The 19,818-nt window shown below is 45.9% G+C and overlaps 1 protein-coding gene across 1 annotated transcript in view; it reads left to right on the plus strand.

The window, feature by feature from the left end:
- The window catches only part of DROSHA (drosha ribonuclease III), a 114,305-nt gene that overhangs the window by 38,110 nt on the left and 56,377 nt on the right, over positions 1–19,818 (plus strand). Inside the window, exons 14-16 of the mRNA XM_065397727.1 lie at positions 5,772–5,896; positions 7,542–7,641; positions 13,805–13,912. Of these exons, the coding sequence (XP_065253799.1) occupies positions 5,772–5,896; positions 7,542–7,641; positions 13,805–13,912 (333 nt within the window). The remainder of the gene's footprint in view (positions 1–5,771; positions 5,897–7,541; positions 7,642–13,804; positions 13,913–19,818) is intronic.

Genomic DNA, 19,818 nt, shown 5'->3' on the forward strand with positions numbered 1-19,818 from the left:
AGAAAGAAAAAGAAAAATCAGTCTGTGGCAGACTCTCAGCATGGAAAATTTCAGCCCAAATGGTTAAATTTTGGCAAAGTTATAAGCAATTGTAAACAGGATCTTCTAACAGAAAGTATTAGGCAGCCTTAACAGTAGTGCTGCCTATAGTAAATGTCACAGACTCTGACACACAAGAGTAATATACAATAATAGAGGTCATTATAGCTCAGATTCCCAATTGGTGTAAATTGGGATAGCTTCATTGACTCAGTAGAGCTATGCTGATTTGAACTAGCTGAAAATCTATTCCTTCTTGTTGTATGCAAGGCTTTTGATTTCCATTTTTAACCAAGAAACACAGATAAAACACACACACCCCCCAAAAAAAGAAAAAGAATCTGATGTTTATTCAGTACAAACTGGAAAAACACCAGAAATTATATCTGAGGTCTTGTCTACACAGAGCAGTAACGCAGATTATGGGGGTGTGGTTTCTAAAGCGCACAAATGTGTTGCGCATTAATTGATCCATGCAGACCTTGTTGGTGCACACTAAAGGTTCTCTAGTGTGCTGAACCTAGTGCTGTTTGAAACCATGCTACATTAAACCGCATGGGGAAACATTACAAAGCAATTACAGATTAGAGTACACCCTACTGAAGTGAGTAATGTATATTATATACATATTTGTATATACAAAGAGCCATGAAAACCCCCATTTTGTGGATATCTATGTAAAACTAATTTTTTTTTAAATAATCACCAGAAAATGAAATTAATAAACACAAAAAACAGAAGCTCTAGTTATATGTAAACTGGTAGAAAAAATATACGCTACTAATGTATCATTTAAGAAATAGTATGTACTCATGTAATTAAGGGGAATGAGTTTGCATTTGTAACATAAACTTTGGTATCTCCTGCCATTTGAGTACTTACCTATGCAGTCTTGACATTCTGGAAGGAAACTTTATGGGATGAATATGTGTGCGGGTGTTGGTATGGGAATACAAAAACATAAAGGCAATTTCCTATGCCTTAAAATGTTATTGTTGTATTACAATACCATGAAGGGAAGAGATCATTAATGCCCTTTGTTTCTTTTAAGAAGGTTGTGTCAATTTTTTTTTTCTTAGTATGTGGATTTTTTAAATGATTACTACATCCTCTGAGTGTAAAAGTAAGTGAGAAATGGAGTATGAGAGTATCTTCCATGCATTTTATCCCCTATTTGATCAGCAGATACAACATTATTGTGAAGACCATATGAAACAATGCATTAGAAAATGACATCTCTTAAATTCAGTTTTTCTCAACTTAATACAGCAAAGTAAAAACACTGTAAAGATAAAAAAGTAAACATTTATTTTGCTGTTTTTCTTCACTATATCATTTGTGAAATAAGAATTCCTGCTGGGAGCAAATAAAAAGATAGAGAAAAACTTGATTATTTTAAAATTTGAAGAATAAATATGGTATATGGAGAGGAGAAATATTTTGATAGGCATAATTTTAGATTTAGATTTAGACTTTAAAGAAGTAACAATAGACCAGCATTATTTTAAACAATTTAATATATTCATGTCATTTTCTTAGTTTCTCAAATTTGGTTTGGAAAAACTAATCCATAAATTTTAATCCAATATGTAATACTTTAAGCTTTCGTTTACAAATCCTGCTTCTCTTCCAGCAAACATAAATGCATATTTTATACACCTGCAATGTCATCAGATTTTTTAAGATACACAAATGTCTGGCTTGATCAATATTTGGATGGGAAAAATAGCACCTCTTTCCTGTCAATCAGTAATGAATCAACATCTCTGTATGCTTCAGCGTAGTACGATGTTGCTGGAGGTTCTATGTGTTGGATGAGATGTTAAAACCAAGTCCATGATCACTTGTGGTCATTAAATGATCTCATAGTATTGGGGTTTGTCTATGTGTAAAATGCTGTCATGGCGCAGCTACACTGCTCCAGTTATGCTGCTGTAGTGCTTCAGTGCACACACTACCTACACCAAAGGGAGGACTTCTCCATAGGATGAGGTAATCCACCTCTTTGTGAGGTGGTAGCTAGGTCGACAGGAGAATTCTCCCATTGACTTAGCGCTGTCTACACTGTGGGTTAGGTCGCTTTAACTCTGTTTCTCAGGGGTGTGGATTTTTCACACCCCTGAGTGATGTAGTTATACCAATCTAATTTCCTAGTAAAGACCAGGCCCTATCCATAAGAAATATAACTGTGAAAGGAGAAGACTAATTTGGTTGTGTCCTCTTTGCTTCTTAATGATGTACTGTATGAATAAGGTCTCAGATGTTTTTTTTCTTTAGAAATACTATAAATATCAAGTGTGGTCACCCATATTTTTGCTGGAGGTCTACTTGAGAAACCAGAGAGTTGGATGTGGATCTTTCCCAGTCTGAAATTGAAAGAGAAGGGGTTTGAGTCTTTAGCAAAGAGTTACTTTGTGAGAATTATTTATCAGGTGTTCGTTAACATTTGTTTAATTCAGAAACAAATCACAAGGCCAATGTTCTTTCAAAGTTGGGTGCCTCAAGTTAGGCCTCAGCATCTATATTTAAGTACCTAAATAAAAGTGGTGTGATTTTTAGAAGGTGCTGATTTCCCATTGACTTCAGTGGGAGCCCCTGCAAGCCACTTTGACTTAGGTGTCTAAACTGTAGGCATCCAAATTCAAAAAGGTTGGCCAAAATGTTTCTGATAGTTTGAGATTTTTATTCTATTAATCAGTTTTAGTTTCCTTAGTACCCATGATATCCTTATCCTACCAGTTTCTCAGATGTCGTCCAGGAAAAGCAGGGTAGAAAAGACCGGAGTTTCTAATGCTTGAGGGGAATCAGAAAAAAACCTTACTTTAATAAATAAAAACCTTTCAAAGTTGCCTTCATAGATCATAAAAAAGCAAAAAGATGATAAACTTATTCCATTTCTTTTTTAAAGTGACTTCTAATCTCAGGTCCTTGTTAACTTCTTATTTCAGAAACAGTAATCAGACTCCTAAAAATCCTCCCTCTGTTTTCATTTTTATTTAAATTCCTTTAGTCTTCTTCATCTAAACTATTATGTATATTAAAAAAAAAAAAAACTTTCTTCACCTGTTTGTAGGGTGGAGTAATTTTAAAAATTAAATTTTTTGATGGTCAAGTAAAATATTTCATTTTCCATTATCATGTAAAAAGGATAGCTGATAAACATTTATTTTCACTTGGACTGGTATTGTAATTCTGTCCTCTGACAAGCATTTTCACCATTTAATTCCAGAAATGGCTGCATTTCACCAGGGCGGGAAATGATCCCTTTATATAGTTGGTATCTGTTTGTAAAACACTTATTTTGGGAATGAAAGATTTGTTATAAACACACTTTAAAAATAATATAATTATGTAATAGCAATAGCTATTCATAACTAATAACATCATAAGAAATAAGGTAACTTTTCTATGTGGAAGTTCTTTGCTAAATTGACAGTTTTAATATAAAGACGACTCTAAGTAATGTATCTTTTCAGACACTTCAGAGAACTTGATAGCTTTAGCATCATCCAAACAGCTAATTGCCAGGTGGGAAATCGTTTGGGTACATAATAAAACAGCTTGCAAGATAATGGAGAAAATATTTGTGCAGAGAGATTCAACTGTGGAACTTTAGCTAAGGTTTTTGCATATGCTACAAAGAGCACTACAAACGACACATCAACTGCAATGATGTGGAGTTACTCATGTTCTCCATTTTTAGAGATGAAGTGAAAATCACTTCCTTCTACAGTTCTGCTTTTAAAAGATCTTTTTCAAGTGCGAAAAGGACAAAGTATTCCTCATTATTCAAAACTGCGTTCCTAAGAACATAAGAACATAAGAAAGGCCGTACTGGGTCAGACCAAAGGTACATCTAGCCCAGTATCTGTCTACCGACAGTGGCCAATGCCAGGTGCCCCAGAGGGAGTGAACCTAACAGGCAATGATCAAGTGATCTCTCTCCTGCCATCCATCTCCATCCTCTGACGAACAGAGGCTAGGGACACCATTCTTACCCATCCTGGCTAATAGCCATTTATGGACTTAGCCACCATGAATTTATCCAGTCCCCTTTTAAACATTGTTATAGTCCTAGCCTTCACAACCTCCTCAGGTAAGGAGTTCCACAAGTTGACTGTGCGCTGCGTGAAGAAGAACTTTCTTTTATTTGTTTTAAACCTGCTGCCTATTAATTTCATTTGGTGACCCCTAGTTCTTGTATTATGGGAATAAGTAAATAACTTTTCCTTATCCACTTTCTCAACATCACTCATGATTTTATATACCTCTATCATGTCCCCCCTTAGTCTTCTCTTTTCCAAACTAAAGAGTCCTAGCCTCTTTAATCTTTCCTCATATGGGACCCTCTCTAAACCCTTAATCATTTTAGTTGTTCTTTTCTGAACCTTTTCTCATGCTAGAATATCTTTTTTGAGGTGAGGAGACCACATCTGTACACAGTATTCGAGATGTGGGCGTACCATGGATTTATATAAGGGCAATAATATATTCTCAGTCTTATTCTCTATCCCCTTTTTAATGATTCCTAACATCCTGTTTGCTTTTTTGACCGCCTCTGCACACTGCGTGGACATCTTTAGAGAACTATCCACGATGACGCCAAGATCTTTTTCCTGACTCGTTGTAGCTAAATTAGCCCCCATCATGTTGTATGTATAGTTGGGGTTATTTTTTCCAATGTGCATTACTTTACATTTATCCACATTAAATTTCATTTGCCATTTTGCTGCCCAATCACTTAGTTTTGTGAGATCTTTTTGAAGTTCTTCACAATCTGCTTTGGTCTTAACTATCTTGAGTAGTTTAGTATCATCTGCAAACTTTGCCACCTCACTGTTTACCCCTTTCTCCAGATCATTTATGGATCATTATACACATTGGCTTTAGAGCATTTTGTAAGAGTGACGCTACAATTTTTAATGCCACTTAGTCTGTGTGATTGGATGGGTCTAAAATTAGAGAGGTGACATGGTCTAATCCAGTGGTTCTCAAAGCTGGTCTGCCGCTTGTTCAGGGAAAGCCCCTGGTGGGCCGGGCCGGTTTGCTTACCTGCCGCATCCGCAGGTTCGGCCGATCGCGGCTCCCACTGGCTGCGGTTCGCCCCTCCAGGCCAATGGGCCTGCGAGAAGCGGCGGCCAGCACATCCCTTGGCCCGCGCCGCTTCCCGCAACACCCATTGGCCTGGAGCAGCAAACCGCAGCCAGTGGGAGCTGCGATCGGCCGAACCTGCGGGCGCGGCAGGTAAACAAACCAGCCCGGCCCACCAGGGGCTTTCCCTGAACAAGCGGCAGACCAGCTTTGAGAACCACTGGTCTAGTGAACCAAATACAGGAATAGTAGTCAGAAGTACCAGGATTCGATCCTGGCTCTGGTACCAACTTAATGTTTGGCCTTCAGCAATTCATGTGAAATTCTCAGAAACTCTCAAAACCTCAATTCCCCCTCCGCTGTAAATCAGGATAATACCTGTATTTCAGGGTTGCTGTGACAACCAATTAGTTTACATTGGTCAGCCCTGTAAGTGCCACATATTATTATATATTAATGGTTTTCTACATATATAACTAAAATATATATTCTTATTCGTTTCAATATGTTGAAAGTCTTCTCCGCTTCTCAGAATGATGATGTCATTCATTTGTCAGGTCCTGGACAACGTCATAATGTATACAATAAAATATCACTAGCGCTCTTGTTAATTAGATAAACTGTATTGATTTTCTTCCTAGAAACCCAGTTCAGTTCGTATTGATCAATTGGACCGTGAGCAGTTCAACCCTGATGTGATTACTTTTCCCATTATTGTTCACTTTGGGATACGGCCTGCTCAACTCAGTTATGCTGGAGACCCTCAGTAAGAAATTTTCCTTAAAGCTTATGTTTTTTTAAACTAGAGAATCTGAAATGTAGCTGTTTTTTCCTCTTCTAAAGTCTAATTCTGTTCTGTATATATTCCTTTATCAATTTTAGATTTTCAAAACGAACACATCAAATTCATGCAATAATAAAATTATGCACTTGGTAGAAATGTTACAAAACCGGTGGCTATGTCCTTGTCCCGGATCAGCCGTGCCTCTGCTGCTGTTATCCGGGCTACCTCAGCTCCACTGCTCTTTATACTTGTGCTATAGCTCGATGAGAGCTAGTGTGAGTATGTGTGCGTGAGCAGGGCAATCATACCCCTAGCTCGGAGTATAGACAGAGCCTAAGTTGACTTCACAAATCTCATGTTGTGTGTGAAATACCTAATACTAAGGTATTCAGAAAAGTTCCATTTGGTGTGTTTTTTTTCTTGTCCAAGTTTTTGATATAGCTAAGTGAAAAGAACTATAAATCAATCTTTTTTATTATTATTATTTTTCTTATTCTCCTGCTCATTCTGTAGTATCTGAGTGCCTTCCATGCAAAATCGGTAGCAATAGCAAAGTCCCTAGTGGACTTCAAGGAGTCTCTGCCTCTCCTTTTTCGGGGTAAAAAAAAATCTGTTTGGGATGTTCGGTTTGTTGGTTTGTTTTACTTGGCAGGATGATTTGTTTTTGTCATTTAATTTTTCTTTTTGGACAGATAAATGTATTATCTGTTTTGAAAATTGTTCTGGTGCTGGAATCCTTTACTGAAATGAAAAGAAAATAGTGTAGAAGTAGCCTGTAGATTTCCAGTTTCCAATTTGTTTTATAGACCAAGCAGACGCTGGAGTCTCTAGGGCCGAGGAAATGCACTGGAGAATGATGGAGTGAAATAGCTATGAACAGACTCTAGTAAGCAAGGAATGGGATGGTGTGTGTGCTGGAGTTATGAGGATTCTGAAACAGTAAAATAGCTGCTGCTCCATTTGATGGAGCATCAGTAATATGGAATCTTCACACTAAAGCACCACTCTAAACTAGTGCTATTTGTGCAGACAAAACATAGAAGAAAATAGATCACAAAAGCAAATACTTTGATCCCTCCTTTGCTTCATTTTAAAAGAATTTGATTTTGTGTTGAGAGTCTGCTTCTGCTATGATTTAAAAAAAAAATACCGTGCATAAATTGGGCAGTTTTACCTTCTGCTTTGACTGAAACATTTTTTTTTTGTGTGTGTGTGCACAATATAAGGGCTGCATTTAGTCTTGTTATAAGTGACATATGGATCTCATATCAAGAAGAGGAGTCATTCACATGAGTTAGAAAAAGGCTTTGACTCAAGGCCACACAATACTAGGATGACCAGACAGCAAATGTGAAAAATCGGGACAGGGGGATGGGGGTGGGAGTAAGGGTAACAGGAGCCTATATAAGAAAAAGACCCCAAAATCGGGACATCTGGTCACCCTACACAATACCCTCCACTGAAATGTGACCCATCAGAGATACCTTTTTTAGAGTGAAGTAGTAGGGATTCTTTGCACTTTGTTAGTGAGAGCTAATTGTTTGATCTTATGAACCGATGAGGCACTCATGTTGTGTACTTCTAGTATGTGACCTAGATGCATTTTTTATTCTATTTTTTCCTGCAGGTACCAAAAGCTATGGAAGAGCTATGTGAAGCTGCGCCATCTGCTGGCTAACAGTCCCAAAGTCAAACAGGCTGATAAACAGAAATTATCCCAGAGAGAGGTATGCTGGACCTTCACCCATAGTCAGTGATTGAGCACAGAAAGGGGTGGGGCTGTGTTACTGCATTTCTATAGAGAAAAGGAAAATAATATCTTCTTATTGTCATCCTCACAAATGATTTTCTTTTCCGCATGTTGAATTGATGTTACCTTTTGTTCTTTGCCTCCTAATGGAGAGACATTTTCCTGCACTACATTTTACCCAGTTACAGATACTGCCATAAGATGTTGAGCTTCTTACAGGATTAGTCATTAGCAAATGCAATGCTTAATGTTGAGAAAGGCTTTCCATTCTAGGCTACTCTTTTCATCTGCTCATAATCTTAAATTTCCATGATTTACACTTGGTCCAAAGTTGTGTTTCATTGGAAAATTCAAGTGAGTTCCCTTTGCCTCTTAGAGTTGGTAGGACAACTCCCACATTTTATGTTCTCTGTATGTGTATATATATCTCCTTACTATATGCTCCATTCTATGCATCCGATGAAGTGGGCTGTAGCCCACGAAAGCTTATGCTCAAATAAATTTGTTAGGGCAGGTCTACACTTACTTCCTGGTCCGGCCGTAAGCAATCGATCTTCTGGGATTGATCCCGGAAGTGCTCGCCGTCGACGCCGGTACTCCAGCTCGGCGAGAGGAGTACGCGGCATCAACGGGGGAGCCTGCCTGCCGCGTCTGGACCCGCGGTAAGTTCGAACTAAGGTACTTCGAATTCAGCTACGTTATTAACGTAGCTGAATTTGCGTACCTTAGTTCGAAGTGGGGGGTTAGTGTGGACCAGGCCTTAGTCTCTAAGGTGCCACAAATACTCCGGTTCTCCTTATGGGTGAGGCAGTGATGGGAAGGTGGAACGATTTTTAAAAAACAAAAACAAACCTTAGTTGTCGGGTTGTGGTATTTTTTTTCTGGCAAAATAACTCCAAAACAGTTGTAGGTAAAAACTTTAATTTTTGCATAGTCAGAGTCTTCATGAGAAACATGGTGCTTGCAAAGTTTGTTTCCCCCCCCCCCCCCCCAAAATGTTGACTACTCAGCAGCTTCCATTGACTTCAGTGGGAAATACTGAATGCTTATGTACAGGGCTGGCTCCAGGCACCAGCTGACCAAGCACGTGCCTGGGGCGGCACCTTGTAAGGGGCGGCCAATCTTGGGGTGGCGGGGGGCGCTCGGGTTTTGTTGTTGTTGTTGTTTTTGTTTCGGCCAGGCGGCACTCGGGGGAGTGGGTTATTTGTGTTTCGGCGGCGTGGCGTGGCACTCGGGGGGGGGGGGGGTTGTTTGTGTTTCGGCGGCGTGGCGTGGCGCTCGGGGGGGGGGGTTGTTTTGGCAGCACTCTTTTTTTGCTTGGGGCAGCAAAAATGTTAGAGCCGGCCCTGCTTATGTAACCCACACACCTCCTGGGTGTGGTGCTCTGTCCCCATCTACTAGCACCGAGACCACTTTGAGAGAGAGATTAATGAATCTGCTCTACAGCCTTAGCTAAGAGCCATGTGGCTTTTAGCTCACACAGTAGAGACTCATGCATTTAGCTCCAGAGTCCCAGGTTCGATCCTGCCCGCCAGCGACCGGGGTCTGTCGGTGTTACACTTAGCATTTCAAAAATTCAAGCCACCTCATTATGGACTAAGAAGCCTGCTTTGAAGCACCCACCTCTTTAAATCTTGGACTAGAACTTGAAAGTTGTTTCTTTGCATGTATACTAGATACTCTTAATGGCACACTTTACTTGCATCTTTATATCAAGGAGAAAGGAACTTGTTTAGTATATGAAACTTGATGAAGCAACTTTTCCATTTTGTCACAAAGCCCTGTACTCAGTGTTGCATTACAGTATCATAGAATCATAGAATATTGGGGTTGGAAGAGATTTCAGGAGGTCATCTAATCCAATCCCCTGCTCAAAGCAGGACCAACACCCACTAAATCATCCCAGCCAGAGCTTTGTCAAGCTGGGCCTTAAAAACCTCTAAGGATGGAGATTCCACCACTTCGCTAGGTAACCCATTCCAGTGCTTCACCACCCTCGTAGTGAAATAGTGTTTCCTAATATCCAACCTAGACCTCCCCCACTGCAACTTGAGACCATTGCTCCTTGTTCGGTCATCTGCCACCACTGAGAACAGCCGAGCTCCATCCTCTTTGGAACCCCCCTTCAGGTAGTTGAAGGCTGCTATCAAATCTCCCCTCATTCTTCTCTTCTGTAGACTAAATAACCCCAGTTCCCTCAGCCTCTTCTCGTAAGTCATGTGCCCCAGCCCCCTAATCATTTTTGTTGCCCTCCGCTGGACTCTCTCCAATTTGTCCACATCCCTTCTGTAGTGGAGGAACTAAAACTGGATGCAGTACTCCAGGTCTGGCCTCACCAGTGCTGAGTAGAGGGGAATAATCATTTCCCTCGATATGCTGGCAATGCTCCCACGAATACAGCCCAATATGCCATTGGCCTTCTTGGCAACAAGGGCACACTGCTGACTCATATCCAGCTTCTCGTCCACTGTAATCCCCAGGTCACTTTTCTGCAGAACTGCTGCTTAGCCAGTCAGTCCCCAGGCTGTAGTGGTGCATGGGATTCTTCCTTCATAAGTGCAGGACTCTGCACTTGTCCTTGTTGAACCTCATCAGATTTCTTTGGACCCAATCCTCTAATTTGTCTAGGTCACTCTGGACCCTATCCATACCCTCGAGTGTATCTACCTCTCCCCCCAGCTTAGTGTCATCTGCGAACTTAATGAGGGTGCAATTAATCCCATCATCCAGATCATTAATAAAAATGTTGAACAAAACCGGCCCCAGGACTGACCCCTGGAGCACTCGGCTTGATACCGGCTGCCAACTAGACATCGAGCCGTTGATCACTACTCATTGAGCCCGACAATCTAGCCAGATTTCTATCCACTTTATAGTCCATTCATCCAATCCATACTTCTTTAACTTGCTGGCAGGAATACTGTGGGAGACCATATCAAAAGCTTTGCTAAAGTCAAGATATATCACATCCACCGTTTTCCCCATATCCACAGTGCCAGTTATCTCATCATAGAAGGCAATCAGTTTGGTCAGGCATGACTTGTCCTTGGTGAATCCACGTTGACTGTTCCTGATCACCTTCCTCTCCTCCAGTAGCTCAATTCTTCCTCCCCCTTACTTGCAAGAGTCTTGTGTAAGCATGGGTGTGTGGAATTTGAATGTTATTGCAAAGGGGTACTCAGAATTTGTACTCAGAGGTCCAGTGTATATTCTAGGTAGCAGCTGGAAAGGGATATCTGTGCTTGTGTGTAGGCATGCAGCTGTATGTTTGTGTGTGACTGTCTATAATCATGTAGCTTACATGTGTGTATAAAGTGGAGTGTGACTGGATTAATCAAGGAGTCTTAGACCGACAGCATCACCAGTTTGCTTTTTCTCTAACGACTGAGGCTGCTGCTGCAATAGATGGTTTTCAGTATATTTGACAGTGCACCAGATTTTATCATTAGTGCAAAGCATAGCATACTGTCGCGTGAACACGGGGCTTAATTAACATTTTATTTATAATAGTGTTAAATAAGCCCCCAAACCTCAGCTTCTTTCCTTGTAAATGGGAAGTACCACAATGTTAAAAGTTATCTATGTCATAATTTTAAGGAGGAATGCTTTTCCCACTGAAATAGATTACTTTTATCTTTACTGTAGCTTTCATCACTGCAGGGGAGAACAAATGGAAGGCTAGAACTTTTTATTAAAAATGTCTCTCATTAGGGAATAATGGATGAGTTATTCTTAAAACAGTAGCAGAGAGGGCGTGGGGGTGATTGCATTTTTTCTGCAAAAATGAAGTGCTCCTTTGACATTTATCACTTCTTGTAGTGTGTAGACCTTTGTTTCTAGATTGTATCATCCAGGATGATGGTTTCCTAAAGTAATTGTCTGTCATAAGGAAGATGTATTGAAAACAGTTCTTAGGCAGAAACTTTGCGGTAGTGTGCTCCCACTTTGTGACACTGAGGACCTCATCAGTAATTTAGTAGGAGCTGGCGGGCTGCTGTAATTGGCATGTGAATTTAAAAAAAAGAAAAGAAAAAATGTATTCAGAATTGGGCACTGATGATGCAGTGATATGCATGGTACTGTATAAAAGCCTAGAAGACCTTATAGAGCCTACCCCTAAAGAGTGTACAATTTATGGCCTCTGTCCACAGCCCATTGGCATTTGGATTTGGGCCTAAAGGAGCAGAGCCTCATACACACCTGCTCATTATGCCATTAATTTCAATGTGATTACGGGATGCTAGGTCATTTATTTGTATTGAGGTGGTGTCTAGGAGCTTCAGTCATGGACCAGGAGGAACCCTTTGTGCTAGACCAGGGGCGGGCAAACTTTTTGGCCTGAGGTCCACATCGGGTTTCGGAAATTGTATGGAGGGCCAGTTAGGGGAGGCTGTGCCTCCTCAAACAGCCAGGCACGGCCTGACCCCACCTGCTTCTTGCCCCCTGACGCCCCCCCCCCAGCCCGGACTCCTGCCCCATCCAACCCCCCCTGTTCCCTGACGGCCCCCCCGGGACTCCTGCCCCATCCCCCCCCCCACACACACACACACGCTCCCTGTCCCCTGACTGCCCCCTGTCGCCCCATCCAACCCCTCCTCTCATTCCTGACTGCCCCCCCAGGATCCCTGCCCCCATTCAACCACCCTGTTCCCTGCCCTCTGACCGCCCCAACCACTATCCACACCCCCGCCCCCTGACCACCACCCCGAACTCCCCTGCCCTCTATCCAGCCCCCCCTACCCCCTTTCTGCGCTGCCTGGGTCACCGGTGGCTGGCAGCGCTACAGCTGTGCCGCCCGGCTGGAGCCAGCCACGCCACCGCGTAGCACAGAGCACCAGGTCAGGCCGGGCTCTGTAGCTGCGCTGCCCCAGGAGCTCGCTGCCCCGTCGCCCAGAGCATTGCGCTGCCAGCGGCGCAGTGAGCTGAGGCTGCGCGGAAGGGGGAACAGCGGGGGAGGGGCTGTGGGCTAGCCTCCTGGGCCAGGAACTCAGGGGCCGGGCATGAGGGTCCCACGGGCCGGATGTGACCCACAGGCCATAGTTTGCCCACCTCTGTGCTAGACCCTGTATAAACTCAAAACAAAGAGACTGTCTGTGCCCTAAAGAGCTATGTATAGTTTCCTTAAAACTGAAGCAGGCAGCAGGGAGGGGGAAGTTCTCAGCAGGGGCCCTGCAGTGAAGCATAGAGAGAGGAGAGATGTCACTTTTATCTTTAGTCCTTTATTCCAGTAAAGTTCCTTGTTCTCAATTAGAAGAAAATATGCAGTGACTGTTTCCCATTGTCACATGATATGTGTGGGAGTCGACATACTCATGGGGACATTTACAGTATCAGGACCTACATTCAGACTAAGAGACCCTAAAACAAATGGATTATTTATTCTATTTATTTCTTCTGATTTATACAAAAAATAAAAGGGACTCCTATCCAAGGCTGTAGGTGCCCTTGCCGTTTTTCAGAAACAGAAATAAACTGCCTGCAGAAGACCAACTTCTCAAGGTCAAGGCAGTGCAGTTTTAATGGTTGGAATAAAGAGGGTAGATTTCATAGTAGGAGCCTCTGGTATCAGTGGATACTGACCTCTTGTTCCATAGGAGAGGTATTGACGTTTAACCCAGATCCGTTATAAGGTGACTGGGGCTAGATAATAAAGGTCTGTCTCTTACCGGCATGAATGAAGGGTTGGTTGTTTCTCACCCAAGCCTTGTGATGGAATATCAGATGTCAGGAATTCCAGAGAGAAATGGCATTTGCTTATACTTGTATATCACTCAATAGATGCATAGGAATGGCTTTGTTCATTTCATCTTCAGCAAAAACCTGTGATTGGTCAGCTTTGTCCTCACCCTCCAGCTTATCAGGATAAGGAGACTGAGCCACATGCAGCCCTTTGTCATACTTGTGGGCATCCAGGCCACCCCAGCTTACATCATTACCAAGGGGCGGGTGGAGATAATTACAAGATTTAGGTTTAAAAATTGCTCTCTGAAAGTGTGCTTTACAAATAAATAAATAAATAAAACCCATTCTCAAATACACAATCCTAACACCCTAATGTCTGTTTTTCATGCCCACATTTGGTTTCATATTGCTTTGTTGTAGAAAGTTTCTCACAGTTGCACCATTCCCTCCCTTTTTAGGAAGCGCTACAGAAAATCAGGCAGAAAAACACAATGAGACGAGAAGTGACAGTGGAGTTAAGCAGCCAAGGATTCTGGAAAACCGGTATTCGTTCTGATGTCTGCCAGGTGATTATTAGAGATAATTAATTATTAGAGATCCCTCCTGAAATCAGTTTCTTTTGTTAGTTAATAGACAGCAGATTAATGTCTCCTAATTTTGCAATGTTAAGGCCTTAGCTACACAGGGGTTGCCCCTGTTACATTATAGTGAACCGTCACTGGTATTGTTGCACTGGTATAGACAGTGCTATTTGTACAGGTGGCACTTACCCCTGAATGAAACAAGAGTAATCTGTGCTGGTGCAAATTGTGTCTTATAGCAGTTGTACAGCTACGCTGGTGCCTGACAATGACTGTAACCAGGATAAAACCCCAGTGTAAAAAAGACCGAAGAGACTAACTTTGAGTTTTCAGGGCTTGTTGGTCAGTAAATTGGCCTTTTTTATAAAACCTTTTAAAATCATATCTTCAAGGAGAATTTAAACTCTGTTGTATATTAAAGTGGAAAAACACACAAACCACAACTTTTTTTAACTTTTAGATTGGGGGGGGGGGGGGGGAAGAATGTGCCCAGAAGTAGTATATTTGAAAGATGCATTAAAAAAAAAAAAAAAAAAGAGTTCTATCCCAGAGCAAGGGACATGACAGAGTCCATGAATACTGACACAAAGGCTAATAATCCAACACACACAAATAAATCCAGTGAACTTTGTTTCAAAGATGCTAATTCAAGGCTCAGTGTTTCCAGGTTTAATTAATGTTAACCTAGCATTGTATAATGCTAATCAGACATTGCATACAGTGTGACAAATGTATAGTTAAGAATCCTATGATTGTATTGAACCCATATCGTCTCCACTTATCTCTTCCTGGCAAAGCGTAAGGAGCAGTCTTGATGGAGGATGAATATTTAAATCCCAAACCCAGTCAAAAATAATTTCTCTTCCATCTAAGACTTCTTTTTGATGCCAGTACTGTTTATAGGGTCTGAAACAGGATACCAGCGCAGTGTACCATCCCATATTTATAGGAATTTGTGAGTTTATTCTAACTTTTATTATCTAATATATTTGTTGCTACACTTTAAGACAAACTGTGCATATATTTCTTAATTTGAAAGTTTAGAAACTGATTTGTTTATCTCTTTAGTAAATTTTTTTACAATTTATCTTATAATGTCTTATTAGACATTCTTGTTTTCTTTAATTGTTGAAGGACAGCAAATCACCAAAGAGCAATGAGTATGAAACATAATTTCACATATTGTTTTGTACATCTAAAACAATAAATTAGACTAGTCAATTGTTTGGATTTCTTTGAGAGGTCATAAGGAGACTAAACTATGCATCTTTAAAATGAAAGATTGCGGTTGCTGATTTTCAGATATGCTTTTTGCCAGATTAGAGTAAAAACTAAATGAATGTAAATCAATTCTGCAGGCAGATTTAATGCAGAGTGATTTAAAATTATTGGTTCTTCTTCGAGTGCTTGCTCATATCCATTCCAGTCAGGTGTGCGCGCGCCGCGTGCACGATCGTCGGAAAACTTTTACCCTAGCAACACCCGGTGGGTCGGCTGTGGAGCCCCCTGGAGTGGCGCCCTCATGGCGCCGGATATATACCGCAGCCAACCCAGCGCCCCCTCAGTTCCTTCTTACCGCCCCTGACGGTCGTTGGAACTGCGGAGCACAGCTTAGCTGGTCTCCACACTCCCTAGCGTCTAGCTTATTTCTGTAGATAGTAGATAGTTGTATAGTAGTTAGAGTCTTTAGATAGTTGTTATTTAGCTGGTAGTTGTTGTAAATTGTTAGCGGGGGTTAAGGGGGTTGTTCTCCCCCCTTTTTCCCCCCCGGAGCATACCGGGCTCATGCCCAAGGCTCCTGGCTTTAAGCCGTGCGCGTCCTGCGCGAAGCCGATGCCAACAAGTGACCCGCACGCCTCCTGCTTGAAGTGCCTCGGGGAAGCCCATCACGCAGATAAGTGCCCAATCTGCAAGGCCTTCAAGCCTCGAACGAGGAAGGAGCGGGACTTTCGGCTTCGGCAGCTCCTCATGGAGGCGGCGCTCAGCCCGGATCCTCCCTCGGCGCGCCCGGCCCCGGCACCGAGCGCGTCGGTGCGCAGCGCCCCAGCGGCTCCGACCGGCGCCGCGGACAAGTCCTCCCGGCACCGGCAGACTTCGGCACCGCGCCCACCTCAGGGGACTCGGCGCCGATCTCTCTCTCCAGGCCATAAGAAGGCCCGCAAGGCTCAGGACACTGCTGCCCTGAAGACGCCTGCTCCCCCCGTGCCGGGGGTAGAGCCGCGTCCGCCTTTGGACCGCCAAAAGCAGGCGGCCACACCGTCGACTCCGGCACCGAGGCCGTTGAGTCCGGTACGGAGTGTTTCACCACCTAGGCTGGTGGTGGAACCTTGTCTTCCCTCGACTCCGGAGACATTTACTACCGCGAGGGACCTGATCGCACTCACGGAGCCGGCACCGTCGCAGCTCCCGGCACCGGTGGCTCCGCGCATTGTGCAGTCGAGAGGCAAGCCTGCACTAGTGCGCCCACCTTCTCCACCTGTGGACTCTCGGCACCGCTCCAGGTCTCGGAGCAGGTCCCGACGCCGCTCGGAGTCCCGGCGCCGACTATCACCTCGGCGCCGGTCGTACTCGCGGTCGAGGTCCTCTTCGCGGCGCCGCTCCACATCTCGGCACCGTCGCGACCGCCGGCACCGATCGGACTCGAGGCGCACCTCCCGGTACCGGTATGAGCGCCGATCGAGGGACCGCTCCCGGCACCGGGTGTCGTCGCGATCGTCGTCCCGCTCCAGATCCGGATCGCGGCACCGGCGGGGCTACCGGCACCGATCCCGATCCCGGCACCAATCTCCGGCACGCTGGGACAGATCGTCCTACGACCGGCACCGACCGGCACCGCACCAGCCGGGGACGGATGCATCGCGTTCGGCACCGCCATGGCCGTCAAGATCCGCGTCCCACTCCTCTGAAGGGGCCTCTAGATCGGCCTACCCTCCACAGGGACAGGCGGCTTCGGCGGACTTCGGGCACTCGCAGGACATTGCAGAGGACCCTACGCAGGGACCTGCTCACTGGTCCTTTTGGACCCCATGGGCCTATCACCAAGCCCAAGGGGCCCCACCGTCTGCCTCCCGCTCGGCACGCTCTGAGCCCAGAGCCCCGGAGGCCACCATCTCCCGCCCCCCGCCAGGGGGCATGGAGGCTCCAGTGCCCACGCCGGCGCAGGCCATAGACACTGGGACGAGCGAGGCCCAGCTCCAGGAGCACCTGGAGCAAGACTTGCCTTTGGACCCCTTGCCACCGGGCGTATCCTCCTCCTCCTCGCCTGATGAGGCGGTAGCGGGGACATCCGCCATGGGCCCGCCCCCCATAGACCTCCGGGCCCACCAGGACCTGTTGCGCCGGGTGGCGCGCAATATGGACCTTCAGATGGAGGAGATCGTGGAGGTTCACGACCCGATCGTGAACATCCTTTCAGCGGACACCCCATCCAGGGTCGCGTTACCGCTGATTCGCTCCATTCAGACCAATGCCACCTCCATCTGGCAAACCCCGGCCTCTATTCCCCCCACGGCCAGGGGCGTGGAGAGGAAGTACTTTGTACCCTCCAAGGACCACGAGTACTTGTACACTCACCCTCAACCGTGCTCGCTGGTGGTCTCATCAGTAAATGCACGGGAGCGCCATGGTCAGCAGGCGGCAGCGCCGAAATCGAAGGACGCTAAGCGCTTCGATTTGTTCGGGCGCAAGGTCTATTCCGCGGGGGGGCTTCAGCTTAGGGCGGCCAACCAGCAGGCGCTCCTAAGCCGATATAGTTTTAACACCTGGTCCTCCATGGAGAAGTTCAAGGAACTGGTTCCCCAGGAATCTAGGGAAGAGTTCGGAACTTTGGTAGAGGAGGGTAAGCGGGTGGCACGCACCTCCCTACAGACCTCACTGGATATAGCCGACTCGGCCGCTAGGACCCTAGCGTCGGGTATAGCTATGAGGCGAACCTCCTGGCTCCAGGTGTCGGGCCTGCCACCTGAACTGCAGCAGACCCTCCAGGACTTGCCCTTTGAGGGTCAGGGCCTGTTTTCGGAAAAGACAGACTCGAGGCTCCAAAACCTTAAGGACTCTCGAACAATGATGCGCTCTCTGGGGATGCATGTCCCGGGTCCACAACGCAGACCCTTCAGGCCCCAGCCTCAGAGGTTCTACCCTCCCCCGCCTCGCCCGAGACAGGACTTTGCCAGGAGGCGGGGTCGAGGCGGTAGGCGACGGTCGACCGGCCCTCAACCCGGTCAGAACCAGGGCCAGCCGAGACCACCTTCAGGGCCTAGACAAGCCTTTTGAAGGTGCGGTCGAGGACGGCACCAGAACCAGCACCCAGGATTCATCTCCCCCCTTCCGGGATCGCCTCTCCCGTTTCCACCGTGCTTGGTCCCTTATAACATCAGACCGTTGGGTCCTTCGCACGGTGGAGAAGGGATACGCCCTCCAATTTTCCTCGCCCCCCCCCTCCCACTCATCAACGCCCTACACATCAACGTCCGGGAACTGATGGCGGTGCGCCTAGCCTGCCAGGCATTCCTCAACTTCCTACAGGGCCGTTGCGTGCTGGTCCTCACCGACAACACCACGGCCATGTTTTACATCAACAAGCAAGGCGGAGCCCACTCATCGCTCCTATGCCAAGAGGCCATTCGCTTGTGGGACTTATGCATCGCCCACTCGATCTATCTCACCGCATCATTCCTGCCTGGAGTCCAGAATACGCTGGCGGACCGTCTCAGCAGGTCCTTCCAGACGCACGAGTGGTCGATTCGCCCGGATGTCATCTATTCCGTCTTCCAGAGGTGGGGATTTCCCCAGGTCGACCTATTCGCATCCCGGGCCAACAGGAAGTGCCACGCATTCTGCTCCCTTTACGGCCGAGCTCCAGGCTCTCTGTCGGACGCATTCCTTCTAACGTGGAAGGGCCACCTGTTCTACGCCTTTCCCCCATTTCCGCTTGTCCACAGGGTGCTGCTCAAGATCCGCACCGACCAGGCACGAGTAATTCTAGTGGCTCCCGCTTGGCCGAGGCAGCACTGGTACACCACACTGCTAGAGCTGTCGGTTCAAGCACCGATCACGCTCCCCTTGAGTCCGGATCTCATCTCCCAGGACCACGGCCGTCTGTGTCACCCCGACCTACAATCGCTCCACCTCACAGCGTGGATGCTCCATGGCTGAGTCAGACGGAGCAACAATGTTCGCAGTCCGTCCAGCAGATCCTGCTGGGAAGTAGGAAGCCCTCTACACGGTCCACTTACTTAGCCAAGTGGAAGCGGTTCTCCTGTTGGTGTCAGCAACGGGCTACGTCCCCCTTGCAGGCACCTATCCCTCTCATACTGGACTATCTCCTGTCCCTAAGACAGCAGGGCTTGGCGGTATCTTCAATCAGGGTTCACCTCGCCGCCATTTCGGCATTCCACCCAGGAGAACTCCCGTCATCGGTCTTCTCTAACCCGATGGTCGTTAGATTCCTCAAGGGCTTGGACCGGCTGTACCCACAAATACGCCAGCCGGTTCCAACGTGGGACCTCAACCTCGTTCTCTCCAGGCTCACAGGGCCCCCGTTTGAACCATTAGCGACCTGTTCGCTCCTGTACTTATCCTGGAAGACGGCCTTCCTCGTAGCTATTACCTCAGCACGGCGTGTTTCTGAACTCAGAGCGCTGACGTCCGAGCCCCCATACACGGTGTTCCACAAGGACAAGGTGCAGCTTCGCCCCCACCCTGCCTTTCTTCCGAAGGTGGTTTCACCTTTCCACGTAAACCAGGACATCTTTCTCCCGGTCTTCCATCCAAAGCCACACGCTACTCGTCAAGACCAGCGTCTGCATTCTTTGGACGTACGCAGGGCCCTGGCTTTCTACATTGACCGTACAAAGCCGTTTAGAAAGACGACGCAACTCTTCGTTGCGGTG

This window comes from Emys orbicularis, chromosome 2 (assembly GCF_028017835.1).
Source record: "Emys orbicularis isolate rEmyOrb1 chromosome 2, rEmyOrb1.hap1, whole genome shotgun sequence".
NCBI classification, from domain to species: domain Eukaryota; kingdom Metazoa; phylum Chordata; order Testudines; family Emydidae; genus Emys; species Emys orbicularis.